Source organism: Rhinolophus sinicus, linkage group LG03 (genome assembly GCF_036562045.2).
Source record: "Rhinolophus sinicus isolate RSC01 linkage group LG03, ASM3656204v1, whole genome shotgun sequence".
NCBI classification, from domain to species: domain Eukaryota; kingdom Metazoa; phylum Chordata; class Mammalia; order Chiroptera; family Rhinolophidae; genus Rhinolophus; species Rhinolophus sinicus.
The window spans coordinates 19,026,894-19,045,820 of record NC_133753.1 but is presented as its reverse complement, the minus strand read 5'-3'; the positions used below and the strand labels follow the sequence as shown (position 1 = coordinate 19,045,820).

The 18,927-nt window shown below is 34.7% G+C and overlaps 1 protein-coding gene across 9 annotated transcripts in view; it reads right to left on the bottom strand.

Annotated features, from left to right (window-relative positions):
- The window catches only part of CEP128 (centrosomal protein 128), a 343,545-nt gene that overhangs the window by 265,259 nt on the left and 59,359 nt on the right, over positions 1–18,927 (bottom strand). For all 9 annotated transcript variants that reach the window (XM_074327098.1, XM_074327091.1, XM_074327093.1 and 6 more), the window contains 4 exons: positions 11,599–11,685; positions 9,345–9,419; positions 6,996–7,128; positions 1,888–2,039 (listed from right to left, as the gene is read on the bottom strand). In XM_074327098.1, the coding sequence (XP_074183199.1) occupies positions 1,888–2,039; positions 6,996–7,128; positions 9,345–9,419; positions 11,599–11,685 (447 nt within the window). The remainder of the gene's footprint in view (positions 1–1,887; positions 2,040–6,995; positions 7,129–9,344; positions 9,420–11,598; positions 11,686–18,927) is intronic.

The following is an 18,927-nucleotide window of genomic DNA, read 5'->3' as shown; positions in this document are numbered from 1 at the left end:
GTTAAATTGAGTGGTCCATGATCTGAATCTCTCACAAAGTCTATGCTAGATGTCACTTTGAGAATAGGTTGGTAATAAAGATATTCAATGGACCTCCACAAGGTATGAAAAATAAGCCATAATCGGAAGTGTCACTAAATTCAAAACAACTGATGTAAATTTAATTACTTTATTTTTCAAATAAGAAAATCAGAAAATAAAAATGCTTTAATGGTAATTTCTTCCAAGATGAATGTTATTTTGTTATTATCTTTTTCAGTGGCAACTGGGGCGGGGTGGGGAATCTTTCATCATCCAAAAGAAATTTGAATTAGACTTGAGACAAACTCAAAGAATTTTCTGCATCAATTTTAGAATGTCATCTGCATAGGGACAGGGAAATCTGCTGGATTTTTGTTCACTGCTAATGTCACCAGCACCTAGAATAGTGCCTGGCTATTAAGTTTTTAGTATGTGAGCAAATGATCAGCTTCTTTCTCCAATTGTCTTTCATATCCAAATCTATACAACTAATCCAAACTAACCCAAGAGAACTCCAACTCTTTCCTAACCCATGTGAAAATGTGAAAAACCTTAATTAGGACAAGGGGAAAGCCAGGCTCTCTGAATGAGAGCATTATCAAGTTACTGTAAGTCATTTTTTTAAATGCCTATGTATTTGAGACCTTTTTCCAATTTACTCCATAAGTGGTAAATGGGGGGAAAAAACAAAACAATGGTAAGGGAAGGAGGGAGGAAGGACAGACCACCATGTCGTTCCACTGAGCTTAGCAAAGAGATTTTTCTAACTTTGATATTTATTAGCATAGCTTTTTTTAAATACTCCATTTTGGAAAAATAATCACATTTTAGCACTTTTGTCAGCAGGATCAAGGGCTGAAATAATATCTATGAAGTAAACTTTAAAAGTCCTGCAATTACAATTGCTCTGAAAATATTTCTAATAAGTAATTATTAAACATGTAGAGAGGACTTTGTAAAAAGTACGTCACTATTTCATTAACTATACAATCTGAATCTTGAATCAAATCTAAAATACATTTTCTATTGTCACACTGACAAGATGAAAGAAAAACTCAGACTGGAGTAACATTAAGTATTTCCTTTGGATTATATAAGGTTAGATGCTTTTAACACCAATTTTCTACCTTTCATTATAATTTAGGAACATCTTCAATGAGGTAACTTACTACAACTAGAACACAAACTTTACTAATAAAAACAGAAAAACAGATATACAGGAATATTGATACATATCTATTTCCAAACGTGTCATCCATGTTTGATCTAATTTGCATAATTATCGAAGTAAAGCCATTCCCTTTTTATGAAGCTCTTTCCTTTGAGTTTTAATATTTCCTGATTATTACCCCCATCTGTTGTAGATAAAAGGTGAGCAGGAAATGGTAGCTGCTTAGTGACACCTCATGCATGGTTACCATGTCATTCATGATTAATACGCAACCCTAAACTAATGCAGGCATCACAACTCTACCTCAAGCAGAACAGCTAGATACTTGAAAATCTTTACAGTTCCAAAGAAGAAGTATCAGTAATACCATTTTGCTGCAAAGTCCACCAGTTTCACTCCCTCAAATAAATAATAATTCACTGTTCCTTCAGAGACAAAAAGTCCCTTCTGCCTGTGGGAAGGGCTCAACTGCTACTAGAGCAAAAATATTTTCAAGTTTAGTAGGTTCCTGGCTTTGAGGTCCAAATGAAAGAGAAATGAATCCATAGAAATGTCTACATATAATCAGCCATCTACATGAGTTTACATTACCAAAGTTCATAAACTATCACAATCTTTACATTAAAATTTCATTAAGCAATTCTATGAAACAAAACCAAAGTCCTTTGAATATGGCTTAAAAATAACAAAGTCACCTCCACTTGTGCTTCTAAATGTGCCTTCTCGTTGTCTTTTCGCTCCACGCACCGCCTCGCTTCCTCTAACTCAGATGCCATGGCACTGACGTTCAGCTGTATTCTCAAATCTGACATCTGCTTCTCCAGATCCTCTTTTCCCCGCTCAACCCCTTAAAAGAGAAAAGGTAAAGCTTGATGACTGTTGTTTATTCACAGAAGGATGTACTTTTGAATGGTACAAAGCCCTGATGTTTTAATGTTCCAGCTAACACGGTCCACCTATTAACACTGTCACTCAGCAGACTTCAGAATTTGCCGGTCTTGTTTCAAGGCTCAGTTTTCTAAAATATGTACACTGACAAGTTTTCCGGTATGATTCCACTTTGATACTAAAACTTAAAATGTTATTTGATTTCTTGTACAATTTAGTTCAGGAAAATCCTACACATGTTTTTAACTTTCCTTACATCCCTACATTACCTTTGAACTCTAACAAAAATACTTCAGAATTTTCAACTATGCCCCTGCCAACTGAAGTTCACATAACAAAATGCTTTTCTTGCAACATAAACAAATGTTGTTGTTAAATCTGTTACGACCAGTAACTTACTAATTCTGGAGAGTACTACCCGAAATTATATCACTGAATATAAATTGACTTAGTATTTAATTCAATATGAAATACTTGTTCTGTGATGTACAGCACACTGTAATATCACCTTCTTCAAAGATAAATAACACAAAAACCCTTTCTCAATGAGCTTGTACTCCAAGAATAGGAACAAGATATAAAGTACATCCCTGAGTCTAAGATGTCAAAAATTGGAAAATATTTATCGATTTAAAACTATTGGTTTTTCAGTAGTTTCCATTCCAAAAAGGAAAGATGGAAGGAAACACTACCAAATCAAATGTATAGCTCATTCATAAGACACACCCCAACTTTAGAAATATCAAAGTGTTTAAAATAGCACATCTTGGATGGAAGACACATAGGTATTTTAATAGTGTAAGAACACTGACAGGTACTATACAGATATTTCTGCATAGTATAATGGTTATTACACCAAAATAGTACAAAGGATGGGCTGATCATCTTGGTGAGAAACCAAGGTAGGAAGAATTGGGAACTAAGTTAGATTTAAAGAATGGATATAAAATTTCACCAAGCAAAGGAGATAAAGTTGGAGTAATTATTTCAGGGAAAGGAAACAGCAGAAAGCACTGAGGTATTATATTGAATATTCAGGTAACTACACATACAGTAGTTTTATATAGCTGACACATATGAGGGAGGGAAAGTGGCAGGTAGCAGGGAGTTTACGCACTGCTAGGGAGGGAGCTTACAAATTATCCTGCAAACCAGGAATTAGCAAACATTTTCTGTAAAGGGTCAGACAGTAAATATTTTAGCCATATGACCTCTGTCACAACTACTTCACTCAGCCACTGTATTGCAAAAGTAACATAGACAGTGCATAAATGTATTCCAATTAAGTTTATTTATGAAAGTTTGGATTTGGCCCATGGGCCGTACTTTGTCTATCTCTGCTAGGTCTCCAACCTAAAAATATGCATATTTGTTTAAGACTAAATACCTTTATTCATTTTATAAATGTATGTATTCACTCATTTATAAATGTTTCATTTGTGTATGTGTGCATATAACATATAGATATAGATGTTTCATAATATATACATAACATTAGTATATATATATAAAATGTTAGTATGAATATATATTATATAAAACATGGAGATATGAATACATCTGAATGCATATACATATTGTATATTAATGAAATGTATGTATTTTAGGTGTGGAGACATATTTGGCTATGTTTCATAATATAGACACATATAAAATATCAGTATGGAGGTAGATGAATAGATACATATACAGAGGGTGCCAAAAAAATGTATACACATTTCAAGAAAGGAAAAAGTGTATTAAAATTGTAATGCTCCATATATACCAAAAACAATAGCTGAATACAAGTCATGTGTATACATTTTTTTGGCACCCCTGGTATTTATATGAATGAAATTTGCATGAATGAAACATTTAGCAAAATTAAAATAGTTAAAACATAAGGTATAAAATATAAATAATGTTACACACACTCTCCTCCCACATCCAGAGGATTGTCTCATACACTCCCTTTTGAAGAACACTTGCAACAAACAGTGATGAGTTAGTAAATGGTAGCAGTTAAGAGCTCAAGTTTGGGGAGAAAAAGATTTGGGTCTGCTCCTTCCCATAAATATGACCTTAGGCAAGGTATTCACTCTGTTTGTTCCTCAGTCTTTTCTTAATAAAAAAAATCAAAAAAAAAAAAAAAAATCATTAAAATAGAAATAAGAACAGTACTTTTCTACTAGAACAGTTATAAGAACTAAAGGAGACAATGTAAAATGAGTAGCATAAGGCATTGCATGTAGTAAGAACTCAATAAATTATGAGAGGTTTTAATCAAGAGAGTCACATGAACGGTTTGTATCTTAGAAGGGTCCCTGTAGTAGCAGTACAGAAGATAGATCACAGAGGAACTAGAATAAGACAAGAGGGTAATACAGATGACAGATGAGATGGAGAATGACTAAACTGGGGTAGCAGAATAAAAAAGAGGATAGGGCAAATTCAAGAGATCTCTAGATCTAGATAATTAGACAGGATATCAGGACGAATTAGATGGTGGGAAGAAGGAATAATTTCAGATGTTCTTTGTATTTTAGGCTTGGATATCTGTCTGGATAAAGGATGATGCCATCAATTGATCTAAGGAATAAAAACAGGTTTTGAGGAAAGGATGAATTCAGATTTAAATCTGTTGACTGAGCACGTTATGTATGGATCAGCACATGGAGACGTGCAAAGAGTAACTCCATCTACGGGGCTGAAGGTCAGGAGAATGGAGCTCCATTTAGGGATCATCATTTATAGGTGGCTAAACAATAATGTTAAACAACAACCTCTGTGGAGAAGTACTGAGTGAGAAAAGCCATAAACAAGATTCTACACAACACCAGCACTTAAAAGACAAACTGTGAACAGGGAACAGTCAAATGGCAAGAATGAAAACAACTAAGGCAGAAGAATCAGGAAAGAGTAGGAGTACTGAAATCAGTGGAAGAGTTCCAAAGAGGAAGAAGAAATAAACAGGGGTCAAGTAAGATAAGTAATGGCAAGATTCCTTTGAATTTAAGTGATGAGAACACTAGTAAACTAAGCAAAGTCAATTTTACAAGAGAGGTGGAAGTCATTTCACAGTGGGCAGAGGAACAAACAGCAGCCAGAGGGTGACAATGAGTGTGATTTCTTATGTACAATTTTCTTTTTATAAACAATGCAAGTATTCTATAAGATGAAAACTCCAGAATTGTTAAAAGAAGGTGAATAAGTTCATTATCTCATTAATAAGAGAACTTTTAGATTTTTTTAGACCTGGTAAACAGTTAAGAAAAATGAGATTTTTCTAGTCTTCAAAGACTTACACCCTGGGTTTGGTGATGACTTTTTAGATTCAGCACCAAAGTCACAAACCATGAAAGAAATATCTGATAAGCTGGACTTCATTAAAATTTAAATTTTTCAGCTCTGTAAAAGACATTGTCAAGAGAACAAAAAGACAAGCCACAGATTGCGAGAAATTATTTGCAAAGACATATGTGATAAAGGACTGTTTACTGAAATATACAAAGGACTCTCAAAACTCAACAATAAGGAAACAAACGACGCAACTAAAAAATGGACCAAAGACTTCAACAAATATTTCACCAAAAAAGACATACAGGTAGCAAATAAGCATAATAAAAGATGCATGTCATCAGGAAAATGTAAATCAAAACAACAAGACACCACTCCAACCTGTAAGAATGGCCAAAATCCGTAACACTGACAAAGGCAAATGCTGACAAGGATGTGGAACAAAAAGATGCGGAACTCTCATTCACTGCTGATGGGAATGAGAAATGATACAGTCATTTTGGAGGACAGTTTGGAAGAATCCTATAAAACCAAACATACTACCATACATCCCGCAATCACACTCTTTGGTATTTACCCAAAGAGGATGAAAACTTATGTCCACACAAAAACCTGCACATAGATGTTTAGTTTATAGCAGCTTTACTCATAATTGCCAAAACTTGGAAGCAACCAAGATGGCCTTCAGTAGGTAAATGGATAAGCTGTGGTACATTCAGACAATGTAAAAGAGAGAGAGAGAGAAAGGGGGAGGGGGGAAGGAAAAAGAGAGAGGGAGAGAGCGCATCATGAAAACACATGAAGGAAACAAAAGCATGTCACTAAGTAAAAGAAAACAATTTGAAAAAGTTGCATACCATGCGATTCCAACTATATGAGATTCTGAAAAAGGCAAAACTATGGAGACCGTAAAAAGATCAGTGGTTGCCAGGAGTTAAGCGGGACAGAGAGATGAATAGGTGGAGCACAGAGGATTTTAGGGCAGTGAAACTACTCTATGATAATATAATGGCAGACAGAGGTCATTATGCATTTGTCCAATCCCACAGAATGCACAACACCAAGAGTGAATCCTAATGTAAAATATGGACTTTGGATGATACTGGTGTGTCGATGCAGGCTCTTCATTTACAACAAATATACCACTCTGGTGGAGAATGCTGAAAACGGGGGAGGCTATGCACGTGTGGGAGCAGGGCATACATGAGACATCTCTGTAATTTCTGCTCAATATTGCTATAAACATAAAACTAAAAAAATAAAGTCTGTTTCAAAAAATTATTATTAATTTGTTTGAAAATGCTGTAGATCAAGACAACAATTTAGTGGTTACCAGAAGGTAAGGGGGTAGGGGAGGAGGTAAAAGGGAAAAGGGGGTCAAATATGTGGTGATAGAAGGAGCACTGACTCTGGGTGCTGAGCACACAATGTGGTATATAGATGATGTATTATAGAATTGTACACTTGAAACCTGTATAATTTTATTAACCAACGTCACCCCAATAAAATTAATAAAAAATATTTGAAAAAAGAAAGAGCAAGATGACAAGCACAACATAAGAAACGCAGTTCTGAAAATGGGATGTATTTAAGAAAGATAAAACACACACACACACACATTTACAGATCAGAATTATACCTCTTCTAAATCTCCAGTCATCTCCTTGTTCATCCTGGTGGTTTGACTGTTGCTTGGAAATCTGAGATACTTGATGCTGGAAACCCTTTCGATCACCTTCTGCTTTCATAAGTTGTATGCGGAGTTCTTCTACCTAAATACATACAGTCAAAAATTAAATTTTTTTGAGTTTTAAAAGCAGGAAAAGAGTAACTGAACTCGCAAATCAGTACAAATTATTTTTCTAGGGGAAAAAGTTTACCTCTCTTGTACTATTATGGTAAGCACAAACTGAAGCCAAGCTAATGTGGTTACGCCAAGCATAGTGGCATAGCCTCTTGCTCCATTTCTTTACTCCTTCTATTCCTTCCACAAAATATGAAGGTCTTTTCCCCTTCTCTGGTTTTACTATGACAAAGAATTTGACCACTTTTTTTTTTTAATCCCTTATTCTCCCCTCAGTCCTCTCTACTAGGCACTATTAACCCAAACCACCTCCAATTAAGTACTATATGTTTTCATATTTTTCACTGATTTTCTTTCATGAGCCCAGGTCTATAGGTTTGTAAACTCAAGAAAAATGATCTGGATTTAGCATATTTACATATCAAAGTACTGTTCAAATAAACAAACAGTAAATGCTGTTGAAAAAACTATAAACTCCTGGAGGTGAGGGATTATTTATTCATTTTGGGATTTCCAAAGAGTAGCAAATTGCCTAGACATACCAGATATGTCCCCAATGACCATTAAACAAGTTAGCAGTGGCAAAAAGATTCAGCTAAAGTCACTGACAACATAAACACAAAAATCTCTTACTTCAAAAGATGAGATTATAGCTCTTCCCATAAGCGGTAACCTCTGAAAACGGTTCGCTATTCGCTTGGCCCAGGGAACCCCACAAAAATCATGGAAATTGAGAAGTTCCAATCTTCGTGTTCACTTTAAGAACACGCGTGAAACTGCCCAGGCCATCAAGGGTATGCATATCCAAAGAGCCCCAAGTATCTAAAGGATGTCATGTTACAGAAGCAATGTGTGCCATTCCGTCCTTAATGGTGGAGTCGGGAGGTGTACCCAGGCCAGACAGAGGGGCTGGACGCAGGGTCAGTGGCCCAAAAAGAGTGCAGAATGTTTACTGCACAGGCTTAAAAATACAGAGAGGAGTGCTGAACTTAAGGGCTGAGATGTAGACTCTCTGGTCACTGAGCACAGCCAGGTGAACAAAGGTTAACCCACACATGAGCTCCCCTGCCACACTGAGATGGTCCTAACTGAGAAAGAGCAGGTTGCTCTTAAACCAGAAGAGGCGGTTGCACAGAAGAAAAAGATCTCCCAGAAGAAACTGAAGAAACAAAAACTTATGGCCTAGGAGTAAATTTAGCATCAAATAAATGCTAATAAAAAGTGGGGGGAAAAAAGGAGATCATAAACTACAAATCAGAATTCCAAAATAACCATAATGGAATCGAACACAAATATAAACTTCCAAAAAAGAAAATCTGAACTCTGCCAATATTAATTCCAATGGACCACCGGCTGCAGAACAAAGCCAATGAACATTGTTAATGGTTTTGCAAAACAGGTGCTATGGTGTATTTTCAGCACTAATTGTCAAAATGTAATATCTTTCTAAACATCTATGACATCTGACATCTTTACCTACTAAGTATGCTATGCAGTGAATTATATAACTCACACCTCAACAGAGAGGAAACTACAATTGTATTTTGTATTAAATACAGGCAGAGAATCAGTTAGAAACCCACAAGCCCTTATCCAATGCACGTAAGATAACTATCTCAAGTTATCAAACTTTACATATCAGAAGCCCCAAATTCCCACTGTGGGCTAATAGGCTGCAAAATGTTATGCTCTAAATGTAAGGCTCTAAAATTAAGCCTTAGCCTTGGTTAACGAGGGGCAGGTAGCATCTTAAAAATGTGAATATAAGACAATGATGCATTCAAAACAAAGTAACTTGAACACACAAAGGTCTGTTTTAGTATTTTACTTCCTCCTTCACTCTCCAATGCCTCTTTAAATAAAAATAAGCTCCTGGGAAAATTTTATCTTACACATCCAGTCTCACTTTTACACTGGTTATGCTAAGAGATAAGTCCCAAGTTGGAGCAGCAGTCAGCAAGATACACTGTCACAGTGGGAACTAGCGCGGGTGTTTTGTACTAGCTTTCTCTGAATTTTCCTGAAAGGATTTCATCTTTTGCTTATGTGTGCTGACACACAATCCTTAGGGGAAAAAAAAAATTCTAGACCTAGGTTTTTCCTTTCACAAAGGCATTTAATAGAGAAGGAGACTCAATCCTGATTTAATTTAAAAGCAGATTATCATAGCTTGCATAGACTTACCTGCTGCAAAAGTGTTTCTCTGCTGCCTTCTGACTGATTCAGTAACCTTCGAGACAGCTCCAATTCCTGTTCAAGCTAGAGTTTCAACAAGGGATAAACAAAAAGGTTCAATGGGGCAGACAATAACTAAATTATATGGGCACAGTTTAAGAGGAGAAAAGTGGAAAAGTTTTCAGAAGATAATGTGAAAGGATAAATACCTATAAACACACATTAATGCTTCCATGAAAATAATGTTAATTGCACAATAAAAAGTGAACCGGACCAGACCTCCCATCTCAACTATGACCCTGTTTAAATCTCTTTTCCTTAGGCCTCTTTTCTGTTATCTCTAAAATAAGGATTTTATATTAGACAACCTCTGAGATTCCCTCCAGTTCTAAATCATTTTAATCTAAATTCTAAAGCCATTTTTTCTTTAAATTAGTACATGTAGTATCATATGAAATGAATTAGAATGAAAACTTCAGAAACCGAATGACTCAAAGTATATTTCATCCAATTGCTGATTTTGTATATTCTGAATATCCTTACATACCTACTATTTCCAACATCCACAACATTCCTAAACTTTTTAAATATCTAAGTTCAGAATAAGACATTTAATATTTCTTCAGTAATACTGCTCTTAGATACATATCCATGAAAAATGTGCCAGTTAGGTGACTAAATACCTACCCTACAAAGCCTGAATGTGTGACTAGGTTACTTCAAGTGGGAAAATATAATCGGATGTGAAAGGGAGCAAAATATGCCACCCCAAAATATCCCTTTTTGGCATAAGGATTATTTTGAGCCAAAGGCAATCAAGACCCAGCCATCGCAGGAAAAGATTTGGACCTTCCCCTTAACTATGTGAAAGAACTTCAAAGGTCTACACCAGAAAGAGAGCTTTCTGTATCTGGAAGACTTAAATACAAAGCAGGGCAAATATTTCTTTACCAAACATTTGTTTTTCTCATCTTCCTACTACCTGTATGTTCGTCCTTTACAAATTGTACATGTGGTAGGCATGACTACCAAGTAGTAGCAGTGTGGTAACGGATCAGTTTTGTGACGGCAGTAACATGAATCTATACATGAAATAAAATTGCACAGAACTACACACTCAACACACAGCTGAGTGCACATAAAGCCGGTGAAAGATGAATAAGCTCTGTGGATTGTACCAATGTCAATTTCCTGATTTTAATATTGAATGACAATTATGTAAAATGCTACCATTGAGGGAAACTGAGTGAAGGGCTCATGTGACCTCTCTGTACTTTTTGTTTTGCAACACCCTATGAATCTATAATTATTTCAGAATAAATTTTAATCCATTTATATAACTTGCTAAAAATTATATACATATGGCTCATAAAATAAATGTCCTACTTTTTTTAAAGTATATGTGAAATCACAGCATCTAACAAAATATTTTCTGGTCTGTTCTCTTGTTTCTACAGAGAAATAAAGGTGGAACGAATCACACCTCAGTCAAAACAATTTCAAAATCTACCAGGCCCACATCGGTCATCATCCCTGGGTAACAGCAGCTGTCTTACCTCCCAAGGGGCAAACATGAGGACCTGCCGTACGTTGCTTACACTAAAGGCAGCATGAACATATCACTTAATTGGACATTGGTTGGAGAAATAAAACAAAGGAGGTAATTTTGGATAGAAAAAGAAATAATGAAGAACGTTACGTCAGGGGCAAATTTTCACTTTAGCATTCATTACCTTGTGCTCATCCTTAAATCTAGTCATTTGCAAACTGAGGAGAGTTTTGGGCACTCTGAATTCCCTTCTAACTCTTAACGTGTCCGGCTCCATAGGGCAAAAGAAATGAATATATGTGAAAAGTCCTTAATATTTCATGAGAACATAGGATTTTTTCCTCTAGGCCGTTAACTATGACTGTCTTCTATAATGAAAACAAATATATCAAAAAAAAAAACCCATCATTAAACAACAGGCCTTTCCCAACCCTGCAGCAAATTCAAGCTCTTTAAATGTTCCCCAGCAAGGAACTATAAAGTTTAGTCACCCCTAGAAGAGAAGGCTACATGACAAGATAGCAAATGTCCCCTATGTTTCTAGAAGCATGTAGCAGAGAGTGGCAGAGCCTTCAAACCACGTGACTCCACATCAATATAGAAAGGCTTCACTGTTGTTCTAACAAATGGCCTGAGACACTTTTCAAGGCACTCAACAAATATCAATGGCCCCAAACAGCATTACTCTTTGGAAGATGACTTTCAATATCTTACTTGACTCTTCTCAGTTTCAGTTTGTCTTAGCTTATTTTTCATTACTCCCTCATTCTCATCTGCTTTAGCTTCTTGTTTCTTCAATGCCTAAAATGAAAGAGGTTGGAAAACCTGTATTACTCCAAAATACGTATGAAACTTAAAGACACTACTAGTATTTACTAAGAAAAGACTGAGGAAGTTGAATATGTGTTGTCCAAAATATATAAAGCAATCACGACCTGCTCATTCACTGAAGTCCTAAGGGCATTTCAGTGGGGGTCAAATACCATGTTTCCCCAAAAATAAGACCTAACCGGAAAATAAGCCCTAGCATGATTTTTCAGGATGACATCCCCTGAACATAAGCCCTAATGCATATTTTAGAGAAAAAATTAATATTAAGACCCGGTCTTATTTTCGGGGAAAAACCCTGATCTTCCTAATCAATTTCCACTTAGTTTCACTTTTCCAATCTTTCGGTATTCTGTTACGCAATTAGAGACTATAGACAGCGAACAGTTTTCTTGGAAACAAGCAAAGCTTGCTGGCTGCTGAAATAACAGCATTTAAAAGCTACATTTTCTGCAAATTTCGGCACAGTACTAAAAACAAACTCACTAGTTTTCCAAATTCTGCAAAAAATTTCATCAAGGTAGAAACATGCTTGTTGCATCATTATTACATATACATTTTATCACAATATGTAACTGGCTCATCAAACCATACTTCACGCAGAGGGGAAAAAAAGCATTCTTTTCTACATTTTTCTTTCATTAATAAGATGGAAAAAAATTTTTAAAAATACAAATTTCAAAAGTTAACCACAAAAGTGTTTATTTCAATGTTAAAATTAAACTTAAGGAAAAATTTATACTTGGAACAATCTTTCATGACATCTAAAAGGCATTCCATGTGTTCAAAAAAAATTTTGACCATTTTAGCATTTAGACTTAGATGGTGTATGTGTAGAGGCCATACAAACTGAGAAACACCAAACTGTCAGAAGTGTTTTCAACAGGATCTATGGCGCTCAACAGAAAAAAGATTTTTAGGCAAACAGCAAAACATGTTAAAAAGTGTTTTGATGTAAGTATAACCAATCATATTCAGTTTCATGAACTTAAATGTTGAACAAATAATTTCTAAGTGCATTTACAAAGTGCCAGAGGCTGTGCTAGGGGCTACTAATGTATGTGTACATCAAATAACCACGGTTCCCTATCCATGAGATTATAGCTCCCTCTGCCATGACTCCTTCTCTCACTAATAAACAGAAATGGAGGGGCAAGACATCATCAGAATGAAAAATAATTTGGGTTTAAGTATAATAATATAATAACACTTTTATAGTGTTTACCATGTCCAGGCATTCTGCTTCTTACATATATGAACTATTAATAAATACATTACCTATGTTGAATATATCGATTTAAACTTTCTGATAATTCCATGAGTTATGATTAAGCTCATTCTATTAAGGCAGAAATTGGGGTACAAGTAGTTGAGTCACTTGCCCATTCTAACTAGTTCATTCACCTAGTTAGCGACACAGACAGGTCAGAGACTCGGGCTGTCTGCCCCTTAACGACGGAGTGACACTGCCTCTCCATGATGAAATAATCATATGAACTTGATAGGGTGGCTATGAAAACTAAATAATTTGGTATTTGTAGAGCTTTAAAATGTGCAATGAAAGACAACTATTATGAATTGTTAATGTTGATAAAGTATTAAAATCGTAATATTTTCAGGTAGTTACCAAGTGATTTTGACGTTTGCTATTTGGTCTTGAGGGTAAGTGGAATTTATAACATTTAATTCTATATGCATAATCTTTCAATTTTGGCTTGGTATAGGTGTTTATAAATTTTTCTGAACAAAATTATCCTGGAAACTTGAAAATTACTGCTGACATCTTTATTCTTTCCATGCTTCCTCGGTCTTTCCCCACCCAATATGAGTGTGTATGAAAACGGAGAAACATGAAGAAACAAAGACATAAATTGTTGCTACATTTTTTAACCACTTTATAAAATTTTGAAGTAGTTTATTCCTCAGCATTATAATTCCAACCTAGCCCTATTTATGTTTATGAGTTAAATTTAATTGGTTATCTTTTCAATTATTTTTCCATTGAATGAAAAACCAGCCTGGGCTTTACCACAGAGGGGAGATTCTGAGGAAGACTTCATCAGGCACTTAATAAATTTCAAGCAACTATAAATAGTAGGTTTCCAGTTCTGGATTCAGAGTCCTAAGCAGGAGCTACTCCAAATGAGTATGCAGTTGAAGGCTCACCCAAGTCAGGTGAGGTCACTTGAGGCCATCAACCCATTCAAATAAGAAGGGTTAATCCCAAACATAAGAGCCATTCCCTTCCAAAGCTGAGTTCAAAATCTAACTAGGAAGACTCTGCAACCTTCAACCAGTAGGTGCTAAGATCCTTCCAATGAGATTTGCACATCTTTTCATGTTCAAGATTGTTTTCACCTCTGTCCTCTGCTTACTGAGGTAAGAGAAACAGAAGGAGACACCTGCTAAGCTTTACAAACTTGACTTGACCTCATGCTGGACCTCAAAGAGTTTGACTTAAGATCTGAAACTCAAAAAATTCTCTAGTGAATACATTTTTCCATTTTACTAACTAGAATTAATCCATTTCTGTCCCTCGCTCATGATTGCAAAAGTCACATTTTAAAAATTCTATAACACTTTACATCAAAAAAAATAAGAAAGTTATATTTACATTTCCCAAGTGTTTGCACACTTTATTTTGATTAGTGCATTAAAAATACTCTATTTATTAGAAAAGAATCAGTCAGTCCATCCCATACTCAAAGGAAAAAGAATTAAGCTCCATCTCGCAGAGGGAAAATATCAAAGAATGTGTGGAAATATGTTAAAACCACTAAAGTAATTAACAAATATTTTGGTAGATATTTTGAGGCTATGCAAGTATCCTTCAATTTTCACCCACCAATTTTAGCTCAAAGCCAGACCAACTATAACACTATCAGTTCTTTTCTGGCCTACAAATTTTTCCCCCATCAAACCTGATAGTCTAATGTAACCCAGATTCCTAGTAAATTAACTCACAGGCCACTGCTCACCAATAAATAGAATACCGAACCTCTTTGCATTTACCCCAAGATAACTTGCTTACACGAAAAACATTAATGAGCGATCTGGAATTTACATAAAATTATATAGGGGGGTGGAGTACACCAATCAAAACTCCCTCAAACATTGGGTGCTCTATAAATTCTCCTGAGCAACTCCACCAATCAGGAATTCCTTTCTTCCCTGTTCCCCTACATCTTGTCCAGCCTCATTACTTTTTTCTTTTTATTTATTTATTTTTTTAGCTTCTGGGCCTTCCCCACATGCTTCTAAATCTCCCTCTCCAAGTTAGGCAGAACAATATGCCTCTATTCCAGTTCTCAATTTTGAACACCTATATTCATAACCATGCCCAACACCCTAAAGAAAAGACCTATCAGTTACCAACATCCATTCCCCTTAAAGGGCAATGTGGGAAATAACTATTTTCATTCTCACACTAATAGATATTTAATCTTCATTTCTTATAATTAGTACAAATATTAATAATTTTACTTGGTGTTATTAAAGGAAGAAAAATCAATAAGCTGAACTTTAATCAAATTGTGTTTTCTGTTTCCAGTACATGGAATTATACCCTATAAAACATAATTCTTCTGAAAGTCAACAGTCTATTTGTTTTAAATCCAAATTTCCATATATGAGCTAGCTGAATAAGAGAACCTCTAATTCTCTTGGATACCTAGGAATTTGCAATAAAATTTCCTTTTTTCCTCACTTCCCACTTTCAACATCTGACCATTTACAATAACACTTTTCCAAAATAATATATTTTTCTATCGCAGCTCGACTTGGTGCCTAAAATGTTATTTAACACTCTTTTTTTTTTATTTCTCCTTTTACTCTAAGGACATGTAAGTATTAGAAAATTTAGTCAATGAGAACTTCGATTCCATTGTTTTCAGTAGAGAGCAAAAGTAAGGTACTGAAGAGCAACCCCAAGCAATATACTGCATTTCCACCATATCATCTTGAAATATCATTAAGTTCAAACATTATTTCTGCTTTCTCTATACCATGAGTCAGTAAACAAGTAAACACGCAAGCAGCATTCTAGGCCAGAATATTGAACCTACTTCCTGCATTACCTAATTTAAAATGAAAGACAAAGAAAGAAAAATTTAACTCTGAAGACCTAGAAAATACATATTAATGCACTTTAAACTTCTGAAAACCCTGATAATACTCCACGAGAAACATTTTTAAAATGAACAGAATCAAAATTAAAAGCCATTTCTTTAAATCTTAATAATAAACTTTAACTCATTTACTACCTTCTTTAAATGTATAAGCCTGCAATGGATTTCTTTTCCATTTGACTTAGATCAAGCAACTTAGAATTATATTAAAACTGACCCAGTAAAAGCAGTTATAAAAAGAGAAGAAAACATCACATGCCAATGAATTTCTATTACTATGTTATTTTGCCCTTTAAAGCTTGTTTTTTTCATAAAAGCAGTTTAGCTGTAAAGCTATCATGTGCCCTGCTCTAGGATTGTGACTGTCTTACACGTTTCAGATCAGAGCAATAACACTGAGCCTTAATACAGAGTCCCTGGGGCACATTTAAACCTTGTAACAACAATTTTTCTTCTTTGCCTTAAGTGTGTCTATTTCCATTAAAAAGACTAACATACTCAGTATTGTACTACTGCACTTCTTTAGAGATAGATGATTCTGAATTCTCAGTTATACGTATATATATATATATATATATATATATATGTATATGTATATGTATATATACATACATATGTATCTGTGTGTATATATACACACACATATATACATATATATCTATTTATTATATATTATATAAAATATATCATATATTTATATATATATATATATTTTTATTTTTTTTTTAATGCAGCCTTTCTTTTTAGAGAGGAGGAGAAAGGAGAAAAGGAAAATGTTTGTAGACATCTATCTCATCTGAGTATAAAAACTCCCACAACTTTGACAATAGGCATGTTTATCAAGAGGCTCTAAAAATAACACACTCAAAAATGTAGAACAAATAGGGAATTAAAAGGCCCTTTGTCTACTTTCAATGGACCAGCAAGCTTGGGTAAGAAGGATGGAATTGGAATAAAATAAAGGTCACATCTTAACTCTCACACAGGCCACTGAAATTTCAGGGGGAAAAAAATGATGAACATAAGCTATCCTGTTCCATTCTAATCACTTCCGCTTCCATGCTGTTGGTCACAAGGGCAGGAACATGGAGCTGATTCACTGGGAAACCAGCAGGACTCGGAGAAGCAAGTCTGTGCTCATATGGAACACTAGGTCAGTAATGCTATACTTAAAGGTATAAACTTTCAAATCAGTTTGCGTTTTTTTTTTCCAAGTAACAATAAAGAATGAAGAAGCCATGTTTCTTAGAAAAATAGTTGTTCTTATACATATTTTAAAGACCTTTGGTTTTGGAGCAATTTTAGGTTCACAGCAAAACTGGGAGGAAGGTACAGAGTTCCAATACACACCCGGCCCCCACACATGCATAACATCCCTCTTTACCAATATCCTCCTCGTTATCAATTTGCCAGTACATTTGTTACAAATGATAAACCTATACTGACACATCACCCAAAGTCCACAGTATACATTAGGGTTCACTCTTGGCATTGCACATGCTATGGGTTTGGACAAGTATATAATAACGTGTGTCCATCCTTATAGCATCAAACAGAGTGTGTTCACTGCCCTAAAAATTCTCTGTGCTCCACCCTATTCATCACCCCCCTCCCTACTCCAACTCCTGGCAACCACTGATCTTTCTACTGTCTCCATAGATTTTTCTTTTCTAGATGCCACCTAGTCAGAATCATACAGGATTCTGTGGTCTTTTCAGATTGTCTTTTTATTTAGTAAAATGCCTTTAAGGTTCCTCTGCATTTTTCCATGGCTTCATTGCTCATTTGACTATATTTTTATAATTAAATTATTCATGTAGGTATAAAAATAAAAGTCAGAGCAAAAAAATATTTTAAGTTCCAAAATATAATGATATTTTGATCCAAATTAGACCCCACAGCTATAAAGTTACTACTGATTGTTTGTATTTATGAATATTAAACACTTCAAGTATCTTGAAGGACATTTGTTAGATTTTAAATCAAGATACAATGTTATTAAGTACTCAGTATATATAAAACACTATAATGACAACCTTATTTAACTAGAATTTTTTTTTTTTTGAAAATGGAAATCCAGTGTCTATTTCCAAAATTCTCGTTTGGAAACCTAAATCACAGGTCTAAAACCATCAAACATCAACAGAATTATACACATTTTGAAAAGGATTATATATGCCTAATACAGCAGGATTTTACTGCTCATAACCTGTACTACTCACTTAGATTAACATAGATTTTATTTCTGTCAAGTTCTGTGAATTTCTAAATTTTGTTTTTTCCTAAATCAAGTTAGAGATTCCTCCCACAAGAGAACTAGCTAAAGTCATGGAAAATTTTAGCCTTTAAATTCATCCAGTTGGGGATTATCTGTGCCAACAAAAACCAAAACAAAACAAAAAAAAATTAAGTTTCTTTTCAAGGCAGAAAACAATGCATTCATATTCTAAATCCCTAAATCAATACCTACCTAAAAAATAGCTAGATAGATTTTAACTTAAATTGTTCAAAGAAATTTATTTTTCAGCCATAACCAAGGAACAAAAATGTTAGACCAACATCTACAATTTGAAAAAAAAAAAAAATCTTTAATAAGTGAAAACATTACTGAATGATAGAAGTCCATAGAGAATCCAATAGTAGTGATCATTACTATCATGACACTATACAGATTTTCAGGATCATAAAGTAAGGCACACACGCTAAAAACCTGCTGCCAGTTGAACGATGTATGTTTTCTAGACGGAAGTGGTAAGCACCTAGTGAGCAGAGTAGAGTCACAAGATGCAATCATTTCTGTTTTTTGAAGGGTAGAATAATATCAAATATCATGTAGTTAATTAAGACTGATCAGTAGCTTAATACATTGGTATTATTTCTGATGGTAATTGTAATCCTTGATGATGTTATTTAAAGATACAGTTTATGAAATATAAAACTCAAAGCTTCCCTTTGAGAATGTCTTTTTGTTGTTGTTGTTTCCTTATGATAAGGTGTTTATTATTTCAGGTATCCAAAGAGCTCTTATAGGAATTATTGTGGTAGGATACATGGGCACTTATCCCTGACCTACCTTCCCCAATGAATA